This window comes from Rutilus rutilus (genome assembly GCF_951802725.1).
Source record: "Rutilus rutilus genome assembly, chromosome: 7".
In the NCBI taxonomy this organism is placed as follows: Eukaryota; Metazoa; Chordata; class Actinopteri; order Cypriniformes; family Leuciscidae; genus Rutilus; species Rutilus rutilus.
The window spans coordinates 17,954,836-17,979,627 of record NC_140221.1 but is presented as its reverse complement, the minus strand read 5'-3'; the positions used below and the strand labels follow the sequence as shown (position 1 = coordinate 17,979,627).

At 37.3% G+C, this 24,792-nt stretch overlaps 1 protein-coding gene across 1 annotated transcript in view; it reads right to left on the bottom strand.

The window, feature by feature from the left end:
- Positions 1–24,792, bottom strand: part of arb2a (ARB2 cotranscriptional regulator A) — a 184,710-nt gene that overhangs the window by 66,957 nt on the left and 92,961 nt on the right. The window contains exon 8 of the mRNA XM_084414065.1: positions 17,520–17,639. Coding sequence (XP_084270191.1) covers positions 17,520–17,639 — 120 coding nt within the window. The remainder of the gene's footprint in view (positions 1–17,519; positions 17,640–24,792) is intronic.

The following is a 24,792-nucleotide window of genomic DNA, read 5'->3' as shown; positions in this document are numbered from 1 at the left end:
TGAAATCATTCATATATGTTTTATTGAATCTTATCTTCATGTCTATATTATGGTAAGGATTAGGAATTCAGATGAATCAATTCAAATGAACACCTCTTTTGGATTGACACTTAAAGTCATTACATTACTCATCAGTGCTTCTAAACACACCATCACGATACAAAATAAGTGACAAACATTAGTTTTGTGGAACACAGATGTCTAACAAAGACCTATGAAATCCTGTTGGCTAATTAAAGTCGTGTGTTAATTAGGGGAGATTTTATTAAAGAAAGTACTAGGTGCGATCACAGCAACATCTTCATCACCTTCGAGACGGCGTGAATATTGCGCTGGCGTCGAAACGAGGGAACGGTATATTTCTGAGCGTTCGTATCAACAGGGCAAAACCCGACTAAGTGTCTCCCTCAGCCTTTCGGCAGTGCCATAAAATAGAAAGCTAACCTCAATATTTCCCCTCTCTGTGCTGGGACTTGCTGGCCCATTAAATTCTCCTTCCCATGTGTCATCCAGCACATTTCCACCATGAAATTTTTGTATAATTAAACTTTCTTAATGATTTATAAGCTATAATAATAGCCGTAAGTATTTTTGAGCAGGTTAAACTGACACCCAGTAAGTGCACATGTGGGGCTGACCCTGTTTTAACAGAGTTTTGGATCATTGACTCTCCCGGCTGGAAGAATGAGGGGACGGAGAGGGATGAAGCGAAGAGGGAGACGCGGTTCTGTCATAACTCAGACGCCCACTGACACGTACAGGCTGGGCCTCGTCAGCCGGGGGAGGTGAGGGCCGGTTCAGGCAGACGGCAGGAGAGACAGGGGTCAGGCTGCCCGAGGTGTTTACAGGAAAGCCCAACTCGCCGTCAACGCGCCGAGACAAACTAGCAGAGCAGAGTGCACGTCTGACAGAAATACAGCTGCGGAGAGTACACACGATGATAAAACTACCATTATTTGGATGAATGTTAACTACAAACTGCTTCACAACGAATATGACATCCTTATAGGGTCACGCTGGACAGAACATCAATAAATCTGCTTAGGAATTAATCGTGAATATTAAACACCCTGACCGGAAAATGGCACAAGATGCTAAAACATAAAAGTCACTTACATATTTACATGTTATGTCTGCCTAAGACCATGGCCAGACATAACACTAACAATCTGTTTGTCTTCACAAGGAAAAACAAAAGCAAGAGAAGTAATGAAACAAAAACATTTTATTAACAAAGAAAAAGGCGTGCACTTTAGCCACTCCAGAAGAAAACAAAATACTAAGTCTCTTTGAAACCTCGAGGGAGTTTTATCGCTTGTTTCAGAGTGTACCGGGAGGTCAGGTGTGTGTATGCTTCAACTGTGTATTGTCTGTATATGATTCTAAGTACGTGAGTGTGTACGAAAGAAGCTCTTGCTTATGTGTGTGTGTGTGCGCGCGTGCATGTGTGCACTTTCAAACGTCAGTGTCAGGCCAAACCTCCCTTTTTTCTACGTTGAGACTAGCTGCGGGGCTTTTCAGATGGGCTCTCAGCAGAGACGTTTTGTTTAAACTTTCTGAGGCACTCACCCCATCCTTTCAGTCACAACTCCAAAAGTTGGAGGAGAAAAAAAGGGGGACCAATGGCTAATGAACGTGACGAAACCGCTCGCCTATCAGCTATCTGTTTCTAAAGCTCCGACTAGCCTGCCGAAGGGAAAGAACTCCTGAACCCCCCAAAAATGAGCCTCTGATACCCCTGTTCTCAAAGGAAGTCCAGCACCAGACGGACGAAATTAATGGAAATATATAACAATCTGAAATTAACTTCCCATAGCCACCAGCTATGTTTTAACCAGGAGTTGAGGAGAAGAGAGGGTGAGTGTGAAAGAGAGGCTGAAGAGAAGAAAAAAAAACCTATTACGGCTTCACAACCTCATCACACACGCACACACACACACACACACACACCATCTAAAAGAAAAAGAAAAATTTGTCTTACAAAATTTAAAAGTACTATTAAATAGAAAGTTTCAATTAATTTTTTAAAAAGTTCTTTAGTTGCTAAAAATTGGAGTAAATAAAAATGCAAAAAAAAAAAAAAAAAAAATGGTCAAGCAAAATAAGTTACTTTAGTGTACTATATATACTTTGTTACCAAAGCACCAAGAGAGATTTTCATCTTAGAAGTAACAAGTATCTATATGTCCTTTAAAGAGTCCAAAAAGAACTTGGTAATGCTTATTTAATTGACATAAATCACACAAATACACATATATCCCAAAACGAACTACAACAATAAGCATTCAACTGAATAAAATGTAGCATTGTCGTACAATCCGTTTATTGATGGTTGTCAGTTTGATGCTTATTAGTATACTTAGTTAGTAGTATACTTTCTGATTAGCACAATATATATTATTATGGCCCATTACTAGGGATGTTATTATAGAGAAAGCCCATGTCACTCAAGCACAAAGGGACAAAGTCTGGATTTCGCTAGGAAAGGGATTCAACGTTCTAAATAGGTCAAGAATGACCTTTCCCCCTAATACACCACTTACAGCAGAATTATCTTTTTAACTATTTAACTGCTGTCAGCGATTTGTCAGAGTGTGGCAATTACCAACCACAGCTGAGGACATTCAAGGATAAAAACACTTTATTTATTTAGTTTGCAGCCACAGAAGACATTTATGTGCTGATAAAGGTAAGTGCGAATGCAGTGATTATCTTGTCATTTGTGAATTTTTCCTTCTGTGGTTATAATACTGAGAAGCCAGTTTCTGCCGTTTCCTTTGTTCTTTGTCGTGTTTGACGCCTCTGGATGTGAAGCGCAAAATTCGTAGAGTTCGTAAACGGAGATGCATCAATTATAGGAATCATAAAGTATCTTTCATGTTGCTTTTAATTTTCTTTTCGTTTCAGACGTTAATTCACAACTGCCACGTCAAAACGACTACATGTGTCTCAATTTCCAAGTATCCGGAACTGCGATACGACATCCGAGGTGCTGACTAACTCACACTCTTGAGTTAAATGTCATCGATGAGTCAAATAAACTCGCCGGGCTATTGTTAGTATGTGTACGTGTGTGAAACACATGTGACCTGAATATGAGACGGCAGGTCAGTTTGAAGGCCTCTGAGGTGGATAAATACAGCTTGAAAAATGGCAAAAGAAAGTAACATAGACTAGTGGTGAATCCTCAAGATCACATTAACGTATTTTCTTTGGAACAAAATGTAATAGACACACACGCAAAAAAGGTAAGACAACTAGTGAGAAAGACAAGGAAAACAGGCTATGGGGGTAAACTGTCCCGCTCAACTGTTAATGTAGATTGGAAAAGCAAGTAAAGAAATCTCATTCGCCACACACACACCTACACTGCTCTCATCTCCTTTAGTCTATGCAAAAGCAGTTACAAAGGATAAGCAGTGCCCCCTAGTGTTTTTATCAATGCGAAATGAGTCCAAATCAAGAATGTGTCCCCTAAGAGAGAAAAAAGAGACAGTGATGAGGGGTAAATCGAGTTTTGGCATCACAGTGGAAAAGCCTGAGGAGGACGAGCTGGAGAGAGGGGGGGGGGGGAGGAAAATGAACAAGAAAAAGGGGGAGAAAATAAGGTAAGAGGTTAAAGAAAGGGGGATGGGGAAGCTGTGGAAGGGTATACAGAGGGATTCTGACACTGTCAAGATAAGAAGTAGACTGTAATGATGCTTTTTTTAAGGTATGAGAGAGCAGGCCATATATAAAAGCAAACATCCACCATAGCCAAACACACTGCAAGACTGAAGCTCCCTTTTATATAGAAAGATAGCGACAAAAAGCCGAGCGTAGCCAACACGCAATGCGCAATGAGTGCTTGTCGCTGCTGTTTTGCTGCAATTGTGCAGCAACAACAACAACAAAAAAACGTCAAACTGCTGCCCACATCTCCACAAAACCAGTGCAAGCCCTTTCTCCAAGTTGTTTGGTCACATTAAGAATCTACTCTCGTACGTGAGTCTGTGTGAGAACAAACTGCTGCTACAGTCGGGGAGAATTAAGTGAAACGTCTAGTTTGTGAATAATACTGTAAAGCGTGAGAAACTGAGTTTTTAAATGCACACAGGATGTCGAGCTTCAGTTTTGTGGTGAGTGTTTGGCTTTATTTGAGGAATTGCTGAATGAGAAACTTCTAACAGTAGTGTACTTTCAGCCTAACCCAAGCTGATTCAGTCACATTGCTCTTATCAACGTCCCATTTCACTGAGGGCCTACGTCACACATTCATCGAGGTGTAGGTCCCATCTCTGTGACACCTCAATCTGAGTTCAGGTATGTGTGCGCACTTTTATGACCAGCAAAAACCTACAGGCATCCGCAGTGGGAAGCAACACCACACCACCGCCACAGTCGTAAGTCTTATGATGACATCAAAAGAACACCACGAGCTGTTGATGCTCCCTTTACCATCTCTCCAGTATTTCACACAACCCACCATAATTCACAGCACATAAAACCTTAAAACGGCACATAAAACAGTTCATCTCTTTTCAGTGTCGGCTTCCCGGGCTTAAAAATTAAATATGTTTTACCGCAGGTACATAACTAAAATATAGAGTTAAAAAAAAGGGTCTCGTAAAAGATTCAAACAGGATTTGACTACGTGTTCAGAAGCGAGAAGTTCTCGCCTCTCTCTGCAGGAGCACTGCGGAGGCGAGCAGACTTCCACGGTAGGTTCAAACCTATAGGATAATCGGCATTGCATGGACGTGTGATATTATGAATACCCAGAATGCTCTCTTATGACATGTGGAGAGTGAGAAAGTTTGATTCAAAGAGCACACGGTGCTATAAAACATGCTGACGTTCAATCAGTTTTGAAACGCATATGGAGGGAAGAGCAGAATGCTGAATGTAAGCGAGAGAGAAATGAGAAGCAAAAAAAAGTATGAGGAGGTAAAACATCTGAAGTTCATGGAGAAACCGATATCCAACATCCTCTGAAGGCGCAGAGTTCAGTGACATTTGTGAAGTGTAGTGGTTTCACAGCTGTTTTTCTTTCTTTCTGGCCTCTTGTTTTCCAGAATATGGAACATTGCTCTTCATTTTCTTTTTTGAATCTTTATATGAATGTCGTTCCAAACCATCCGGGTCTAATTCAAACCCTTTCCTTGAAGGGTTTAGGTCATGCAAAACAAAGTTCTGTCATTATTTACTCACCCTCATGTCGTTCCAAACTTTTTTCTTTTCTTTTTTTACAAAAGTGGAATGTCAATGGTTACCAAAACTGTTTGGTTATCAACATTCTTCAAAATATATATGTATATTTTTTGTGTTCCACAAGAAAAAGTCATGTCAAAATGGCATGTTTTTTTTTTCACTGTCCATCACAACCGAGCGACTGACAAAATGTCCTTTTGGTCAACACTATGTGCTTGGTCATAAAAAAATCTAGACTAACAAACATGGAATAGATAGCTACTGCTTTATCTGTTATTGCTTTATCGTGTCGCACGTGATTAGGACACAGTGTAAGGCTTCTAATTATGAAGAAGAGACAAAGCACAAGTGAAAAGAACAAAGAATGTGTGTATAAGAGCAAGAGACGCAGACAGAAAATCAAATGTGAAGGATGGAGGGATGTTGTCCTCCTGGACTAGCCTTAGTCCTGTGTGCAGACCTTGCCGTAGGCTCTAAGGGAGAGAGATGGAAGAAAGGAAAAGCATGTGGAAAGGCAAAAGAGGGATTTGCTTGTTCCTGAGGTCATGTGCGGCGCTCCGCAAAAAAATCAAGAGGAAGAGTGGAATGTTGAACTGTGTTAAAGATCACCTACAAGAGTATAAATGTAACAACGTTTCTCTCTAGGATACGCTCCATTTTACATCTTTTATGCCTTATGTTCTTAATATCTAAAATGGATTATGAAAATTTTCTATTTACCTTTATTTGTAGAAATAAAATGTACTATATAAACATAATGAAACTTTCAAAGGTCAAAATCTTCCTGCCTAAGTATAGAAAGATCGCACTACCATACAAAAGCTTGAGGTTTGCAAGATTTATATATATGTATATGTGCAGAAGTATCTTATGCTCACCAAGGCTGCATTTTGTTTTATCAAATACATGCAAAAACAGTTCAATTGTTATTCTTGTGATGGCAAAGCTGAATTTTCAGCATCATTACTCCAGTCTTCAGTGTCACATGATTCTTCAGAAACCATTCTAATATGCTAATTTGATGCTCAAGGAACATTGCTTATTATTATAATCAATGCTGAAAACAGTTGTGCTGCTTAATATTCTTATGGAAAGCGTGACACTTTTTTCAGCAAATTTTGATGAATAGAAGATTAAAAAGAACATCATTTATCTGAAATAGAATATCTGTAACATTATAAATGCCTTTATTTACAATTTAAATATCAATTTAATACATCCTTGCTGAATAAAAATATTAGTTTATTTTTAAAAAAAAAACCTTTTTAATGTATATATCGATTCAAGGTAAAAAAAAAAAAAACAACAATAACGTTAAACAACAATTAACGACACTTACTAAAAGACAGGGCAATGCTAACTTTTTAGGTAACAACCACATGCCTGGAAGTATTGTGGTTCATTTCAAGGTTAGAAACCATAGTAAGAGAGAGCAATCTAAATAGATTGAACCAAGTGAATTGTCTGACCAATACAGTCTATGATTCCTGACTCCTATGTTTGATTCAGACTCATTCGCAAATCAGTTTTAATCAATATATAATTTCTCTGTAGTCAGTTGTTCTCTCTCACCACACAAAATCTATCAGACATTGTCATCTAAAAAAACTATAAATTCCCCCCCATGTTGCTGCAGAATCTGCAGCTTCTAAATAGCAGTTTCAGAAGAAGGTGAAAAATTAAAATTCAACTCTTTTTAGTGCAAGAAAACCTTGACTAACACTATAAGCAGACATCAGGGAGAGAAAAATGAATAAAATGTTTTTTTTTTTAAAGTATGAGTGTATGACTAAGCTGTAACTCTATAATCGTGTTCCATATATATGTGTGTGCTGTATCTGTAAACCCTGTTCAGTACCCACCCTGAACCGAGGCATGAATACACATCACCTGACCCTTCCCTCGCTCTTGGTTCCCCCTCGGCACAGCGACTATTAAAATATTGGTGGCAAAGTTTCTTCCTCTCCTCTCTCCCACACTCCTTCCTACAGCAGGTTGGGGAGGATGCGTCTGAGGTGAACTCTGCATAGCACTATCTCAGAAAAAAAAAAGAAAAAAAAGTGATCAATGTGGGGAGGCGATGCGAGGTTCCCTAGGACAAGCCAATCAATGCGTGAGAGGAACCTTGCCCAGGGCCCTTATGCAAATGGAGGCACGTCCGGTAACCCCGGGAGCCGACATGTGCGTCAGATCAATGAGGCGCTGCATTAAAAACCTTACAGCTATATCAGATGCCTGCCCACTAAATATGTAATGATGAACCCCTTAAGATTTCACTGTGAGCTCTTTAACAAGCAGAGGAGGCACATGTGTGAAAGCAAAAGGCTCGATCTGAACATCGAGGTAGACGTATGGGATTAAATCGGACACTCGATTGTTGTCGTTTGCTGTGGATGATATATGCAAGCTGGTAAATTTACCATGATTATAGCATCAGACATGGTTATTTGGTTGAAATATCCGAAATGGTACCGTGACATAGACGCTAAACACAACAGAATGCTATAACAACTATATAAAGGCTATTTTACATTAGCATGGGACGAAATGAAGTGTCAAACAGACGTCTGAAATATGTCTGTCAAACCATGACAGGGCTCATCACGGATGTTCAATGGCTTATTGTAATACATAATTGCATATTCTATTAGGCGGTACTCATAGCGATATACATTCACATGCAAATGATTTCGTCCAGATGAACCACACAGAAGATGACAGACAATAAGCAGGAATAACAAACACGTCTATGTCAGCGCAGACGCATAAACACTGGCGTGCACGCCGCAATCTCGGAGTTACACATCAAATCAAAGCCTCTTCTCACTTCAAAGTGTATTCTGGACACACAGACGCACACATTCCTAGAGCGTGTCTTATCGTCGGTGTGAAGATAGGCTACTCCGCACAGGCGTTTGCTGATAGTTTATTTATAGAAATAGTGGAGCTGGGTGATTTCTCTTATCGTGCGCTCGTTTCGGCGTGAATTTATCCCTCCATCCATGTTTATGCGCTAAACTCTCTGAGCCTGTTAACAAGCAGCGGCTAATTAAGCTTGTGACAGAGAAAAGATGAAGTGGGGGAGGAAAAAATGAGAGAGGGGGGGAGAAAGACAGACAGAGAAAGAGTCTGAGTTAAATGCACCAGGTTGACCTCGTATAAATGTGGCGGCCCAGGGATGCACAAAACTACGAAAGTTCAAAATACAACCGTTTTAAGAGGCAATACAACAGGAGTAAGACACAACGGCAAATCAAATTACAATGCATATAAGCGACAACACACACACACAAAAACAAGCACAAAAAAAAAAAATGACACCACACACAGCACAAATAAACCATAAATACAACCAATATAAGACACAGAACAATAGAATTAAGACAGCACAATACAGTGGAAATAAGCCAAGAAGAATTATGCAGATTGTTTTTAATGAAATACACTATCGCCACAATATAATGGCAACTAGAAAATTTAATCCCAGACAAAATTCCACCACAATATAAATAATCCACACCATATCCGATAAAACTACAAAACAACAGAATTGTTCCACAAAAAAAAAAAAAAAGGATGTCACAACAAAACAGAATTAAGACACCCAACAGCAAATACAAATTACAGCACAACATATATTAGCGACAATTCAAAAAAACTATTACAACACAACAAATTACAACAGAACCAAACACGAATAAGCCTTAATGCAATGGAAATAAGACGGACAAGTTGTTGTTCCAAACATTTATGAATTCCTTTCTTCTGCTGAACACAAAGAATATATTTTGAAGAATATACCAAACAGTTGATGGGCCCCATTGACTTCCATAATGTGAAAAAAAAGAAAAAGAAATGAGGCCCATCAACTGTTTGGTGTCGGAAACTGTTTAGTTACCGACATTCTTCAAAATCTCTTCTTTTGTTTTCAGCAGAAGAAAGAAATTGGGTGAGTAAATGATGACAGAATTTTTCATTTTTGGGTGAATCTCTTTAAGGCAAATAACAAACAAAAAACAACACATCAGATTAAAACAACAAAGGAACAGAATTACCTATGGAAACACAATGGAAATAAACCCCAACTCAATGCATATAAGTGGCAATACAACTAATTATACCACATACAACACAAATAAGCCACAATAACGCAATAAAAGACACAAAACAATGATAATAAAACAATGGATATAAGTCAGAACTCCATGAAAAAAATGCTACAGAAGCACTACGAAAGTAAGCCACAATACAATGAGCCACAACACAACAGAATTAGCAAAGCCAACCAAACTTGAAAATTAAAGCCAAAACATACTAAAATGGAAATAGGCCACAAACCACAAAACAACAGAATTACTCTACAACACAATGTGCTATTTATGCCATAACACAAAACAATGAATAAAGCAAAGGAAATGTGCTCCAACACAATTATGCTATAAGCAAAATAAAAAATACAACACAAGATAATGACACCACAAAACAACATAACTGCCTTACAACACAACAGGAATAAGCTCCATTGATGTGCTTTGGAATATGACATTGTGAAATATTGAAGTGGATGTGTGTGAAAAGAGTTGCTCATAAGACAGAAGAACCTGCCTGGAGATCTGTTCTTCTTTGTGATACTTAGCAGATTCATTGTCTATACTGTCTTTATATAGCCAATACAAGGCAGCTACTATTTTCATTTTACCAAGGTGCCATATGTTTAATATAATGTTCTCTTGAGTAATGAACAGACATACTCATAAAAACGTCTCACAACATTTACTGAGCAGCATCAAAACTCGTTTAACCCAAAACAGCTGACACACACTTTTCCTTCATGATAAACATAATATTATCATATTATTACCGCTACCATATTCATGTACTGTACAATGGTATTTACATGGTACTTAAAAAAATAAAATAATAATCCATGTAACAGATCTGTTGTGTATGAAGACAGTGAGCTAGAAAGCTACAGTAATTACTCAAAGCACACACAGATCTCCACCCCCTCTGTGACCCTGTTTCAGCGTAACACACCTGGACGGCAAATTGATATCAATTAAAAGCCGAATGCAGACGGGTTTCCATTCTCCAACAACAATCTGTGCATGCTAGATTGCTCGTCATCTTCTAAAAACAAACAGAAATTAATGACAAAATGAGCCGGAAATACATTAAATAAGCCACTGACAAACTGTAGTCAAAGCTCTCTCTCTGGTGAATCCCTCACAACAGAAGTCCAGGAGGGAAAAGATTGGGTTTGAAACGGCCCGTCATAAATCAAATAAATTAATAAATAAATAAATACCAGAAAATGGCACAAACAGGCAGATAAAGAAAACAATGCCTGGGAGGAGGTAAAGAGGAAGAAGACAATGCACAGTGGGGGAAATCTTTTACAATGTTGATTGTCAGGATCTCTTTTCAAGGTAGAGAAATGAGCCACACACAGGTAGAGTGAAGGGTCTGGGAAGACTTGTTAATCAGGAGAATTCTGCAACAATGCAGTGGTTCGAAGAAAGCCTTGGTCTGTGGTGTAAATCATCCATTCGGGACTTAAGCCTAATTCACCATCACACACTGATCAACCTGATCAACAGCGTTCAAACAAATATCAACAAGTCTGAGCTTCAAGCGAAGGCATCACATTAATCCCAGTTAAATAATTGAATTAATCTTAATTCATTACATTTTTCCATTAAATAAAATGAATGAAGACTTTGTGTACTGCCATGATTAACTTCATCCACTTTTTGATTTATAAACAGACTACCATTCAAAAGTTTGGAGTCAGTAACACTTTTTGTTTTAAAAAATTAATGCTTGTATTCAGAAAGAAGCATCAATCTGATCTGACCTGAACCCTACAGAAAATGAGTGGGCTGAACTGAAGAGAAGAAGCACCAACATGGAGCTGGGAATCTGAAGGATCTGGACAGATTCTGTAGGGAGGAATGTTCTCTGATCTATTGTCAGGTGCTCTCCAAACTCATCAGGCATTATGGGAGAAAATCAGAGCTGGTATCTTGGCAAAAGGAGGTTGCAAAAAGTATTTAATAAAAGGGTGCCAATAATTATGGCCAACAAGTTTTGGAGAAAAGCATTTCATAATGTGAATTTCAATTCTTTTGCTTCAATGAAAGGTTAGATTTTTGCAGATAAATAGCATTTTAAAATATATTAAAACAGAAAAAGTTATGAAATATTTCCAATTTTTTTTTTACAATGAATGCAGCCTTGAAGAGCGTAAGAAACTTCTTTTAAAAACATTTTAAGAAATCTTGCAAATTGCAAACCTTTGAACGGAAGGGGATATTGTAGTATATATACACTATATATATATATATATATATATAAGTATATATACTTTATATAAAAGAAAAGTCTATTTTTTAGGGCTGTCGATTGTGTTAATTTATTGTGGTTTTACAAATAAATCATTCAAATCAAAATAAATAATGAATTGACTTGTCCTCCAGACAAATTTCCTCTATTAAATAAATAGATACTCTATATTGAATATATATTGCTGGACAGACATCTCTGCAATTGTGATTATTCATATTTCATATTTCATATCATTCTGCAGCAAGTGAATCAGCAAAATATCAGACACATTTGTCCAAGCAGAAGGTTTTACAGACAGCAGAGCTGTTTAAGACTGCAGTCTTAAAGTATCAAGACAAACCAGCATAACATAAACGCAAGAAACGAAAGACAGCATAAGAACAAATAAGAAAGCTTGTAAGAAAGCTTGTATTTTAGAGTACAATTGCCTTCCACAGGCCAAGATTCATAACTCAGGTAAAGAAGAGAAACCAAATCCTTGGTGTCTAGATTGCAATACCTCAGAGTCAAGTGGATATATATAGAAACTGAGCTCTGATGCATCTCCATCCTTTTCACCACACTGGCCGTTAAAGTAAAAATGTATAGTGATGCTCTTTATCCAAGACTATATTTACATTGTAACAACCTCTAATACCTTATTACTTGTTACTTGCAGTTGAAGTGTTTAAGTTGGGAAGTATTCTTGAAGTTCGGATCTCTTGGTTGTTTTTTATCCAACATCGCTCCTATGATGAGAAGAATCATGAGCATTCTATCCTTTTTAGGGTCACATCTTGTGACACCACATCCTGTTTTTGGTTTGTTTAGATGTCTTTGGTCCATGTTGGAGTCGAATCAAACCAGAGTTCATTTGGAAGTGGTGGGTCTCAGTCCGCTTGTTTGGTGCGGCAGGGTTTGGATGCCAGCAGTCACACATATTCAAATGAACCGCACAGAGCAATCGCAACAGAGTTCATGTTCATTAAACCAAACCTGCCAAATGTGAACACACACTTAGACTCTGATACACACACATACAGGTCTATGCTACACAACACACAATGACACGTACATTTGATCCATTTGTTTCATCAAAGCTGTGGGCAACCACACACTGGTGCAATGGGAGGCAGATGTACGTTTGCATAACTCATTACATAATGCGCCCCATCTTCTCCAATCCGGCTGCTCTTTTCTCTGGCAGGGAGTCAGGAAGGTTACGCGGAGCTGAGCTCTGCCCTGATGGCTGCTCCCACAGGCCTCCAGCTAGACTCACAGATGAAAGCAAGCACTGGAGAAGCCAATGCAGCAATCAAACAAGATCACATGGAGAAAGAAGAGAAAATGGGACAGGTATGATCAGGTGAGATGAATGGTTTACAACTGATTTTGATCCAGGACTCCGATTTCACACTAAACATTGTTGGCGAGCCAACACGGTACCACAGCTGTTTATTGAACAAAATAGAGGTAGGCATGAAACAGAAGTTGCGATCATATTTGTGACATATCTGAATGAAACAGCTTCTCGAAAGAGAAAATAAAAATGTAGAGCTGGACTTGATTTTGTCCATCGGGAATTGATTGGATCATTGTTGTTTGCACTTGCTGTGATCTCAAGTGATTTGTCCCACCCTCGTGAAAGTAACGCCATCAGAGAAGAGATGAGATGTCATTGCAAGTGGGAAGGGAAGTTGTTTTGATTAAAGAATAGGGGGCAGATCATTATTTTTTTTAAATAATGATGTGCACAGATAAATCATTTATAATGGTGACTTTAAACAGAAATGTCCTGAGATTCTGAAGAGTACATTTTGCTAGTCCATGGGCAAAGAGGACTGTAAGGAGTAAAAAAAAGAAGTGTAGAACAGTTAATGGTTCTCGTTGATGTGGACGGAACAACACACTAAATTACTTTTTGCTGTCGTTTAAGCAAGTGCACATATTTTTTCAATGTGCCACAACACTGCGACAAAATATAAAATGTGAAATTGACAGCCCAATCAGTGTAGTCCGATTCCCGAACGAATGACTCTTAAGAGTCTGATCTTTTTAGTGACTCAAACACATCCTTTATAAGGAGTGTAGTTCGATTCCCGAACAAATGATTCAAAGAATTCAGATCTTTTAAGTTAATCAAACGCTTTCTGCGCAACTAGATTTTCTAACAAATGACTCTGATGAGTCTGTTCTTTTAGTGAATCAAACACACACAGAACAACACAGTTTGATATCTGAATGAATGACTTTAATGAGTTGGTCCTTTTAGTGAATCAAGAATGTTTGGGTTATAGCATGTGAGACTTAAATCAGTGGAGTTGCTGTTTGTTTATGACGACGTGGTTAAAGATGGACATTATGAATTTAGTTTGTACAATAATGTTGTGTAATACATAGTTTTGATAATGAAACTGTTAAGTAACCAGAATCTTTAAGAGGAATCAGAACCAAAGTCATTTGGGTTCAATTCTTTGCATTTACCATTGCTTATCATAGATCAATGAACACCAGCCACAGGTCAATGTCAACATGATGGATGTAGTATATGTAAATCCGGTAATGTACTCATACTACACACCTTCAAACTTACAGCACATACTTCATTAATGGTCGAGAAGTTCAATCACATCCAGTGCATACTATAAGGCAACATGAATTCAGAGCAGGAAGAGGGAAAGACACAGAAACTCAGAATGTATGGCACAGATATGACAAGAAACAGACTGTTGAAACAGAAACACATAGATGTGAGTCCTGACATAAAGCTATCCAACCTTGACGCACCACTCTTACTTAAAAGCACACTTTGATGTATCTGTAATTACTACATACTGCCTTCGAAAAGAAATCGAATTTCAATGAAAAGAAAGAGGGAGAGCCAACATGCTGAAGACATTAATCGGACTGTGTTTGATGTGCCTGATCAGAAACGTGTTTGTTAAGAGTTAAAGGGAGCATTAATTAAGCCACAGAGGGCCTGTTTTCAAGCAATCTGTTATGACAAGCTAAAATCTTGGCCTTTAATTTCTTCACCTTGAGCCATTACTTAAGACCTATTTACAAGTCACATGCACGGCCCTCTCATTAAATAGCGTTACTGCCAAAGAAGGGGTGTACAGATGATTTTTTAGAGTACTAGTCAGTACATTAAAATGAAAATAAGTAAATAATAAAGAGACAAATACTGAACATTTGATTCAAGTTTCACTTGAGGAGTTACACAGTGTCCTAACCAGAAGTCAGGCTTCAGAAGTCAGGTTTCACGTGACAGAAGGTATCTTTTCCATGATAATGAGTTTTTCTCCAAACCAGCCACAACAGCGATACACAACGAGTGTCAGGAGATTCTATTTCTGCAACATAGTTATTTTAATGTAAAAAATAAATAAAATACAATAAATTAATGTGAGTTTGAATATAATTTTGCATGACCTTTATAGCCATACTGAAAGCGACAATAGATAATTCACCTCGAATCTTGAAAATAAATTAAAAGAACTAAAAATGAAAAATAAATTAAGTATCTCGTAGTCGTGTCGCATTTGGTGTGGACAGTCAGATGGTTTGAAGCTGTTATCTTATCGCATTATGTCTGTTTAAGATATGGAGTTATAGGTGCATCTACCAAACTATAAAAATAAAAAAAGTATGTCAAGCAGCTAAAATGATTAATCAACTTTAACTTGGGATGTTATGCATGATCATTCATAATATCTATACAGATGATCTGTGTTTGATGGCAAAGTTATTCTCAGATAGTTTATCCGAATTTACCTGCCACTCCATACCAGAAACAACTGAACCAATGAAAGGCATGAGAGCATGGTTTGTATAAGAAATAGTATGTTTAAGTGAGCATTCTGCTGGTGTGTGGGTTTGAAAGCGAGGGAGGGAAAAAACAGGGATGCATCAGAGAAAGACGGCTAAACAGATCTCTGGAGGAAGACCGCCATGCCTCCACCAGCGAGGGGCTGTCACGGCCACAACGCCACATAAATATTTAACAGTTATATTCAAATTACAAAACACAGAGTCTCCTGCCTCAGATAAAAACACATATTCCTGGAATTATCAGAGGAATGCTAAGTCGCGGCCATCCGCTCCACCCTCCCTTCTCGAAGAAGAAGAAGAAGAAGAAAAGTGGGACGGTTTCATGAAAAGTGCTTTCATGAAGGTGTGTGTGGAAGAAAGCAAGAAAGTGTGAGTTTATGTTAGGTCAAAGGTTAGACAGAGTGCTCTGTCCTTACAATGCGCACACCTAGACTAGTAGAAATTGTGACAAGATACCTGACCCTTGACCCCAGAGGTGATGTAACACCGGGTACATAGCTGAAAACTTCACAATGTTAAGGTAAAAGGTTAGTTCATCAAAATTGAAAATTTGGTCATCATTTATTTCCCCTTGTGTCTTTCGAAACATGTATGACTGACTTTTTTTCCATGAGAGTACAAAAGAGGAAAATCATGAAAGCAAGGACAATGTACAGGAACACTGTAAAAGTAGCTAATAATAAGACTATATTCCAAGTCTTCTAAAATCATACAATGTGCGAGAAACAGACCAAAACATTATTCTCTAGAAATCTCAAAAATAGTTCTTGCTGAGTTTAGATCGACCATGTGGAACAACCAATGGCTTTCGCCATCAATGACTTCAAACCTGGCAGCGTATTTCAGAATATTCGGCAGGATGAAATATTTGTTGAGAAGAAAAAGTGCAAATTTAATGCAAAAGGGTTAAATGTGAAGCCACCAAGAACCCTTAAGAATCCAGTGTAACACTTTATTTAACAGTGCACCAGTTACATGTAGCATACTTACTAGAGTAATAACAGTAAATTATGCATAATTACAAGTAACTAACCCGAAACCAAACCCCAACGCTAATTATGTAGTTAGTATATGTAGTTAAAAAATAACCCTCAGTACTTAAATGTATAATTAATACACAGTAAAAAGGACACCTTATAATAAAGTGGAACCGAATCTAGTGGCACAAATTTCCATACATACTATAAAATGTATCTGGAGTCTCCAGAAATACGTCCTTGGACCCTTTTAAATGACAGATAGACTGAAAATCAACTCCAAACTACTACCAGTTTCTTAAAGACACGTTCTTTAAACACTGGAACCATTTAAGAGAATGCAATGTATGACAATTAATGCTGATGTAGGACAATGTTCTAACCTGATGAAGATTATCCTCTAAGATTTAGAGTGAGGGAAAACTATAACCATCTTTGAACAGAATACGGTAAAGAAAATGACAAATTCAATGGATGGGAGGCTTATGAAAGGCCCTAAAAATAAGGATGCCAATATAGGCCCACACATTTTTTTTAAATGCCCAAAACATTATTAGATTACAAGGTTTTTTTTTCTTTTTTTTTAACATTACACTTTAAGGTTAATGGGGAAAATGCAATCTAGTTGCCTAATACTTGCACAAATTAATATAGAAAGAAAGAAAGAAAGAAAGAAAGAAAGAAAGAAAGAAAGAAAGAAAGAAAGAAAGAAAGAAAGAAAGAAAGAAAGAAAGAAAGAAAGAAAGAAAGAAAAAACTTTTACCATTCACATAAAACAGAGAGGCTGTATTATTAAGTCCAACGAGAGACTAAGTAAGATTCAAATGTGTATCTTCTGTCTTTCTGACTTTAACATGTACTCTGCCCTTCTATCAAGATATTTATTTATTTTCTCTCAGGGTCTGATGTTATGCCTACATGTCTACATGCTTTAACAGAGCTGTAGTTTTGCAGTTTCTCATTCTTCCTTCGTCCCTCCCTCCCACTCAAGGAAGTGAATAGTGCCTTAGGACAAGGATGAACTGGATTGTTTACAAAAGCAGCACTTTCTCAAAGAAACTAAGCGTTATTTATTTTTAATCAGTTTGCTCTTTTTTTTCTGCTGCTTTTCCCACTGGGGGAGACAACTGTGTGTGTTGAGGTGGTGGAGGGGAAGGGATTTCATCATAATAACCGCCAACAATTACTTACCAAATTCACGTATGACAAGCCGCCATAGCTGTGTGCCACGATGAAGACGTTTTTCGCGATTGATTTAGAGATGAAGTGGTCCCACACATAAAGTGTGTGTTCCTCCGGAGAGCTGTTTTCCTGCAAAGTCAGAGTGAGAATAATTTGAGTTAAAGGCTTCATTAAATGAGAAATACAATTTTCCTTGATATTTCAAAATACGAGCTCAGAAACATACAGTAACTTTCAAATTTGAAACTTTATCGCAGCCTACAGACACCAGACAGATATTTTTAACACATGACCACCCACATTTACATGATCATGGCACCTATTTACAAAAACATGAGGACACCCCATTTAATTAACTAAAAAATGAGATAGTAAATAGATTATAGGATATATTTTATCTGTATAAAACAAAATAAAAAAGCTTTGACCTCTTTAAGTTAGAGACTGCCTGAAGACGTGCAACCAATAAACTCGCATACAGCCACATTCACTCAGTTAAATTTATCTTAATCAATGAGTCTTGCATACTGCGAATGCCTCCGATGCAAAACTCAATAGATTGTGTGACGTCAAGTTTATATCTTAATTTGTACCCCACTGACTGATCAATACGGCCTCTATACGAGCGATAAACACATAATCGGCCTACATGGGAAGGTCACACAAGCAGGGCACAAACACAACACTCGTAATTAACACTGGCCTGGGGTTATAACGCTCTACGAATGCGAGACGAGAGAGAGAGAGAGAGAGAGAGAGAGAGAGAGAGAGAGAGAGAGAGAGAGAAGAAAAAGGGCATTCATTCACTGGCGCATGCAGCAATCGATCTGTATGTTTGTTTGCAAATGCGGCAATCGTTTAAATGCAGAATAACAACTAAATTAGAGAAAAATTGCTAGCAACAAGTGAGTGAATGTGGGTGTCGGCGACATAAAACGACAAATGTGGCATCGGCAGCTACACAGCTGCGTGATATAAAGAGCCCGGCCTTGTCGTAATCCGCTTCTGAAACTTTGCAGCCTTGCCCCGCGTTTAGCCTTTTTCTCATGATCTTGCATCAGCTCTCCCACATTGATTAGCTTTTTGAAAAGCACAATAATAAGTGAATTAGAGCTGAAGGAGCTGGCAGGAGGGAAGAGATTTCCTGTCACTGAGATGGCTTGTGTTGGCGAGGGGACACAAATATGAAAGTAAATAAACAGGCTGGTGGGAGTGTGTGTGTGTGTGTGGGGGGGGGGGGGGGGGGGGGGGGGGGGGTTACGGCGTGATGCAACTGGCGGAAAGCGCTGAGCCCAGATCTCCTTGGACGGCTGGGCGGTGGGTGCAGGGCGGTGAAAACGGGGATGATTTTCTCTCACACTCTTAGACATCAAAGCTTTTTTGAAGAACCAAAGCTGAGTCATCATCGCAGTGCAGCGCATTTCATATTCATAAAGCTCTCTGCACGCACACAAGCAAGCATGGACACACGGGCACAAAGAAGTATAGTGGCCAGTAATTCGTTTTTATACCCTCACTTAATAAACGGCCCTGGTCCTTATTGTACACAATTAATCGGTTCATGATATTCTAAAGAAAAAAATTATGTTTGCAAGCAAGCATTCAAAATGTAAGAACTTTTTCAACCTCTCAAACAACCTCTTTTTTTATTCTGCTGATGTAACCAAGGCCGTGCGGGCAGGGGAAAGCAACAAGCTAGGGTGTTTTTATTTTTTACATTTTGGAAAGTAAGTTCTGCTTGCCCGTGTCTATGCTCTATGGTAAAGTCTCTATGCTAACTAAATAAAAAAAGGTAAAATAGTATTAAGAAATTACAAAGCTGTTTTATTTTAATTGCAATGTTCACAACTAGTGCTGGGCCACGATTAATCGCATCCAAAATAAAAGTTTGTGATTACATAATATGTGTGTGTGTACTGTGTATAATTATTTTGTATATATAAATACACACACATATGCATGTATATATTTAAGAAATATTTGCATGTATATACTGTATATATATACACATATATATATATATATATATATATATATATATATATATATATATATATATATATACACACACATTTATACTGTATATAATCTATATTATATATAAATATAAAATATTTTATTTGTAAATAACCAATTTTTCTTAAATATATACATGCATGTGTGTGTATTTATATAAAACACAATTATACACAGTACACACACATATATTATGTAAACACAAACTTGTATTTTGGATGCCCCAGCACTATTCACAACATTTATTTTTAAAGATGCAGTGGGGGGGAAATGATATATATCATTCTGACCAAATGCCGGGCAGGTGAGTGATATTTTTTATAGATTTTTTTTTTATTTTTTTTAATCAAATTTTTTAAAATATCACGCCGTAAATAGTAGTATGATAGTTATGATAGCAAACTACTCATACTCATACACTACTCATACTCTTAATAATATCTCTTTTCACAATCTGACATTGATCAGTACTGAATCTATAAATTACAACTACAATTACAAGTTGTCATTATAGATTAATGTGCATCTTGGAAGGTTATGTTATGGTGAAGCAAACAGAAGACTGACCGTTAGGTTGTTCTGTCCGTGCATAAGTGTGTGTGAGTGTGTTTCAATAAATGAAATCTCCACTGTTGCACAAGGGTGATGCCACATAAAACCAGGTAACGTCCCCTTCCCTTATCAACCCAGCACAGAGTCTGACACCTGGACCACACACATACGCAAGCACACTCACAGACCACCGCCTCCCTCCAACCCTTCCCCTATGATTGACTACCTCCTCTGATAGAGCCCACACTTATCTAAACAGCATTTGCATATTTGTGTAATTATTTCCTAGGGTTAATTAGCTCCTGCGAAACAATATGCCCATAGAGACCAGTTCCTAGTGACAGGTTCACCCTCTCTCTCTCTCTCTCTTTCTCTCTCGCTGTCAGCCTTCATCTCGTCCATGCATGTGCAAGACCTAGAAGACTCCCAGAGTGAGCAGACCAGTTGCTCATGTCTCAGTGTTATTGTGTATGCATGGACATTAACTTTTTTTTTATTAAAAATAAGTGTGTACTTTCTGCATTGCTAACGTCAACAAAGGCAGTTGCAAAAATATCGACAAGTTCTCGTCTCCCATTGGGTGGACAAACTGAAAGCCAACTTATGAATGCCTTACTTATAAATGACTGTTCATATTACCTTAGGATTTAAAGTCCCCCTGTGGTGAAAATCAAGCTTTTAATGTTGTTTATATGTCCACGTGGTGTTTTTAATATGCTTTAAGACAAACCATGCGCAAATTCATAAGTCAGCACGATTGCTGAGTATTTTCTCCTTAAAATTGCAGTGAACCAAAGACAGTCTCAAAATCACAGTTTGAAATCGCTGGTGTTTCTGACGTCACAAACTACCTTGTAACCAATCACGTCAACGAGTGATCGTCAACAGGTGAATCTCTGAGCTGATGTGAGTGAGTGGAGGCGGGGAGAATTTCCATATTCATAGACCAGCATATACTAAATGAGACAATGGTGTAGAGTTACATTCAAGCTATTTTAAGGCAAAGTTTTTTTGTTTGTTTTTCAAGGAACAAATGTTTAAATGTGTAATTTTAGTGATCAAAGATGAGTTTTAAGGCATACAATTATTGACTACACGGGGACTTAAAAAATATAATATATTAAAATTACATTAAAGCTTTACAGTGTATATAGGAAATAATTGTTTTATTAATTTATTGATTAATTGATCGTAATGTAATTGGTTACCACTGCATTCTCATTTCTCTAATTAATCTATTTAGCTTTTTCAATCAACTTAAAGGGATCACCCAAAAGTTAACCCCAAAATTTAAATTGTGTCATTAATTAGGACTAAACCTCTCAATTCATATGGATTAGTTTTACAATCTCTGAACTTTTTGAAGATTTCATTCAAAAGATCTTCATTTGTTTTCCTAAGATGAACGGAAGTCTTACAGGTTTGGAACGACATGAGGGTGAGTAATTATTGACCTAATTTTCATTTTTGGGTTAACTAAACCTTTCAATTAAGCAGTCCTATTGTATGGCAAATGAATAAAAACAAATTAAGAACAAATTTCAAGTAGTATCTCAATTAGTATAATAAATGCTTCATGCAAAAAAAATAAAAAAATAAAATAAAATTCACACTGTAGGACACTGTTACACTGCACAACTTTTTAAGCTGTTAAACTATTTTAACACATTGTTTCCAACAGCCGCCTTCGTGTTAGTTTCAAGACAAATACTGTACATAAACCGTTTTGTGCCTATTTAAAGCAGAAAATCTCTCTTTCTATTATGCAGAGGCATCACAGTTCAAGACTGAGAAAATGAACATGGAAGTAGATCCACATAAACATTCAGTGTTTTCACTGGCTGTTTGGAACAGCGTAATACAATGCTACTGTACTTTTATTAAATAGTGCATATACTGTGCATTGTATGCAATTTTCCATATGCAAACACTATCCAGAAGACTTACTACAGTGCCAAAACGTATTTGCTTCCACAATGCATTGGGCTCATTTGGACCTCCTACTTCCATTGTGACAAATTAACAAGGTAATTATAATTAATAATAAACATTTATATTACTATTTCACTTTTCACACACAGAAGTAATGTCCGCCACAATTTTTGGATTGTACTTTTTGACAATTTTAAATGAATATGTTATTCAAGCAAGCCATTTGTTTTTATTTCATTTATATATATATATATATATATATATATATATATATATATATATATATATATATATATATATATATATATATATATATATATATAAATGAAATAAAAACAAATGGCTTGCTTTTTTTTTTTGCACAGTCAAAATCCAACTGAATAATGTTGATCCACTAAAACATGAGACTTTTTGTATAATTATAAAAAATACAAAAAATACTGTGTATCTATTCACATGGACTACAGTTTCTTCTAATGGTTTTACCTCAGCACAACAAATAGAGTCCGCATTTGAAGCGGCTCTGGAGGTGGACTCTGGTCCTTAAATGTTCAGTAAGCGATTTCTGAGAAACGCGGTTGAAAGTGGATTGGACTGAGCACCAAAACACACTTGTAGCCAATCAGCAGTAGGGGGCGTATGCACTCATGAGGGTGGGGGGGGAGAGAGAGTGGAGAAGGATGGAGATTTGAAGAAAGACTGTAGAAAGAGAGATGGCTGAGAGACATTACAAAAGAGAAAAGGTCAGAGAAATATCCGTGAAAAAAAAAAGGGTTATGATCAGGGAAGAGATTTAGGACCCACGTTAATATTAGAAAAGCTTTCAAGCGCTGGAGAAACCTAAGCGGGAAGGCCTGAAACGGACACAGAGGTTGCGTTGTTTCTGTACCATATGTGAGTAACATTAGCTTTGCTAAGTTTTACAGAACCATATGCTGTAGTTGTAATTTTAGAAACAGATCATAACAAATTATTGTTTGTCTGGAGCTGCTGTGTTGCTGGCAAATAACAACAAACTCTTGCTGGTATGTACTGTTGTGTTCTGCATATACATTTTTTGTTAATTCGTTCATCATCTTCACTTTATTTTTTGCGAAGCATTATTTTGCTTCGCTTCAGCTATGATAAAGAAACATCCACTTTTGCATTGAGTATTTGTGTATTTTGGGGGCGGAGCAATAAAGGGAGGGGTGTGTTTGTTTGGGTTGATTTCAAATATCAAGTGTTTCTCAGAAATCGCTTACTGAACCTTTAATGGACATCTACTGTTATAATAGACCACTCGTTAGCCACTTTTCAACCGTTGGGCCGAACTGTTCTCTTTGCTTAACCATTCCACTCCTCGCTGATCCGGCCCAGCCGGTACGGATATGATTTCATTTTCCACTGTGGGGCTGATAACGGCCGCTCTTTGCAATGTAATACAAATGCATTGGTATATCAAGAGTTAACAGACGATACAAGATGTAAATAGTGACTTTTATGGAGGATGATCAGATATTTCTTTTAATTTATCATTAATTTGCGTTTACGTCGCTCAAATAGCACGCTTGGCCAGCTACAGAGAATCTGATAGACAGGCAACAGAGAAGTGACAAATCCTGAAAATTGAACAGAATGTTTGATGAATAGAAATTTGATGAATAGAAAAGAACAGTATTTATTTGAAATAGAAATCTTTTGAAACAATGTAAAAATGTATGCATTTAATGTGTCCTTGCTGATTAAAAGTTTTTTTTTTTAAATTTTTTAAGCACTGACCACAAACTTTTGACAGAGAATGTAAATCTTTTCATATCATCTTTAGTATCCAGTTAAAATACTTGCTACAATGAGTAAAAAGTTCAGCATGTGGCTTTAAAAATGTTTTTTTTTTAAATCAACGGTATCACCAAAATCCAGAATGCCAGAATCAGGGCCAAAAAATTATCACACTATTGGGTAACACTTTAGTGTACGTTACAATTCTCACTATTAACTAGTTGCTTATTAGCATGCATGACCATATTCTACTTCCCTTAATCCTACCCAATACCTAAACTTAATAACCTTACTCACTATTAATAAGCAGTATTAGTTAGTTAATTGTGAGAATTGGACCCTAATCTAAACTGTGACTCACTAGTGTAATACCACATTACCAAAATTGCAGTTGTCACAATACCAACACTAGTGACATTTTTTGATTCCCGATTCACATTTTAATCTCGCGAGTCGTCATATGTAAATTCAAATATTTCCAAATTAATGTAAGGTATTTTTTTAAATATTTCCAAACTAAGCAAACACAGCTTGATGAAAGACAATGGAAATAAGATTCAGATTTGGTCTTGAGTCCAAGACCATGTTTTCATTGGACTCAGACTCAACCCTCTTCTGGTCTTGGTCTTGACTCAAATAAGCTGGTCTCAACTACACCACTGCTAGCTACAAATTATAATTCATATTTAGCTGTCTTTTTCACAGGTCCACAGATTACCTTTAAAAAGCCCATCCAAACAGTCAGAATTAACCGTGCTAAATGTTTCTAGAAACACTGGGCAAACACAGTCCTCTCAGTTCACTTCAATGACCAGCGGCACCTCTTTAGAAGGGCATGGGATTATTTTCATTTAGTTAAACGATTAAGCGTTAAACAATCCAAGGAGGTAATTGCGTGTTTTGTATTATTACTGGAGCCATTAGAATGTGGACCTACTTTCCAGGTGTTTGCCGAGATTCACATTAAGTGCCTCAAACGTCCGTTAGCCTGTCGCTAGCTCCACATGGCTTGCGTTTACAG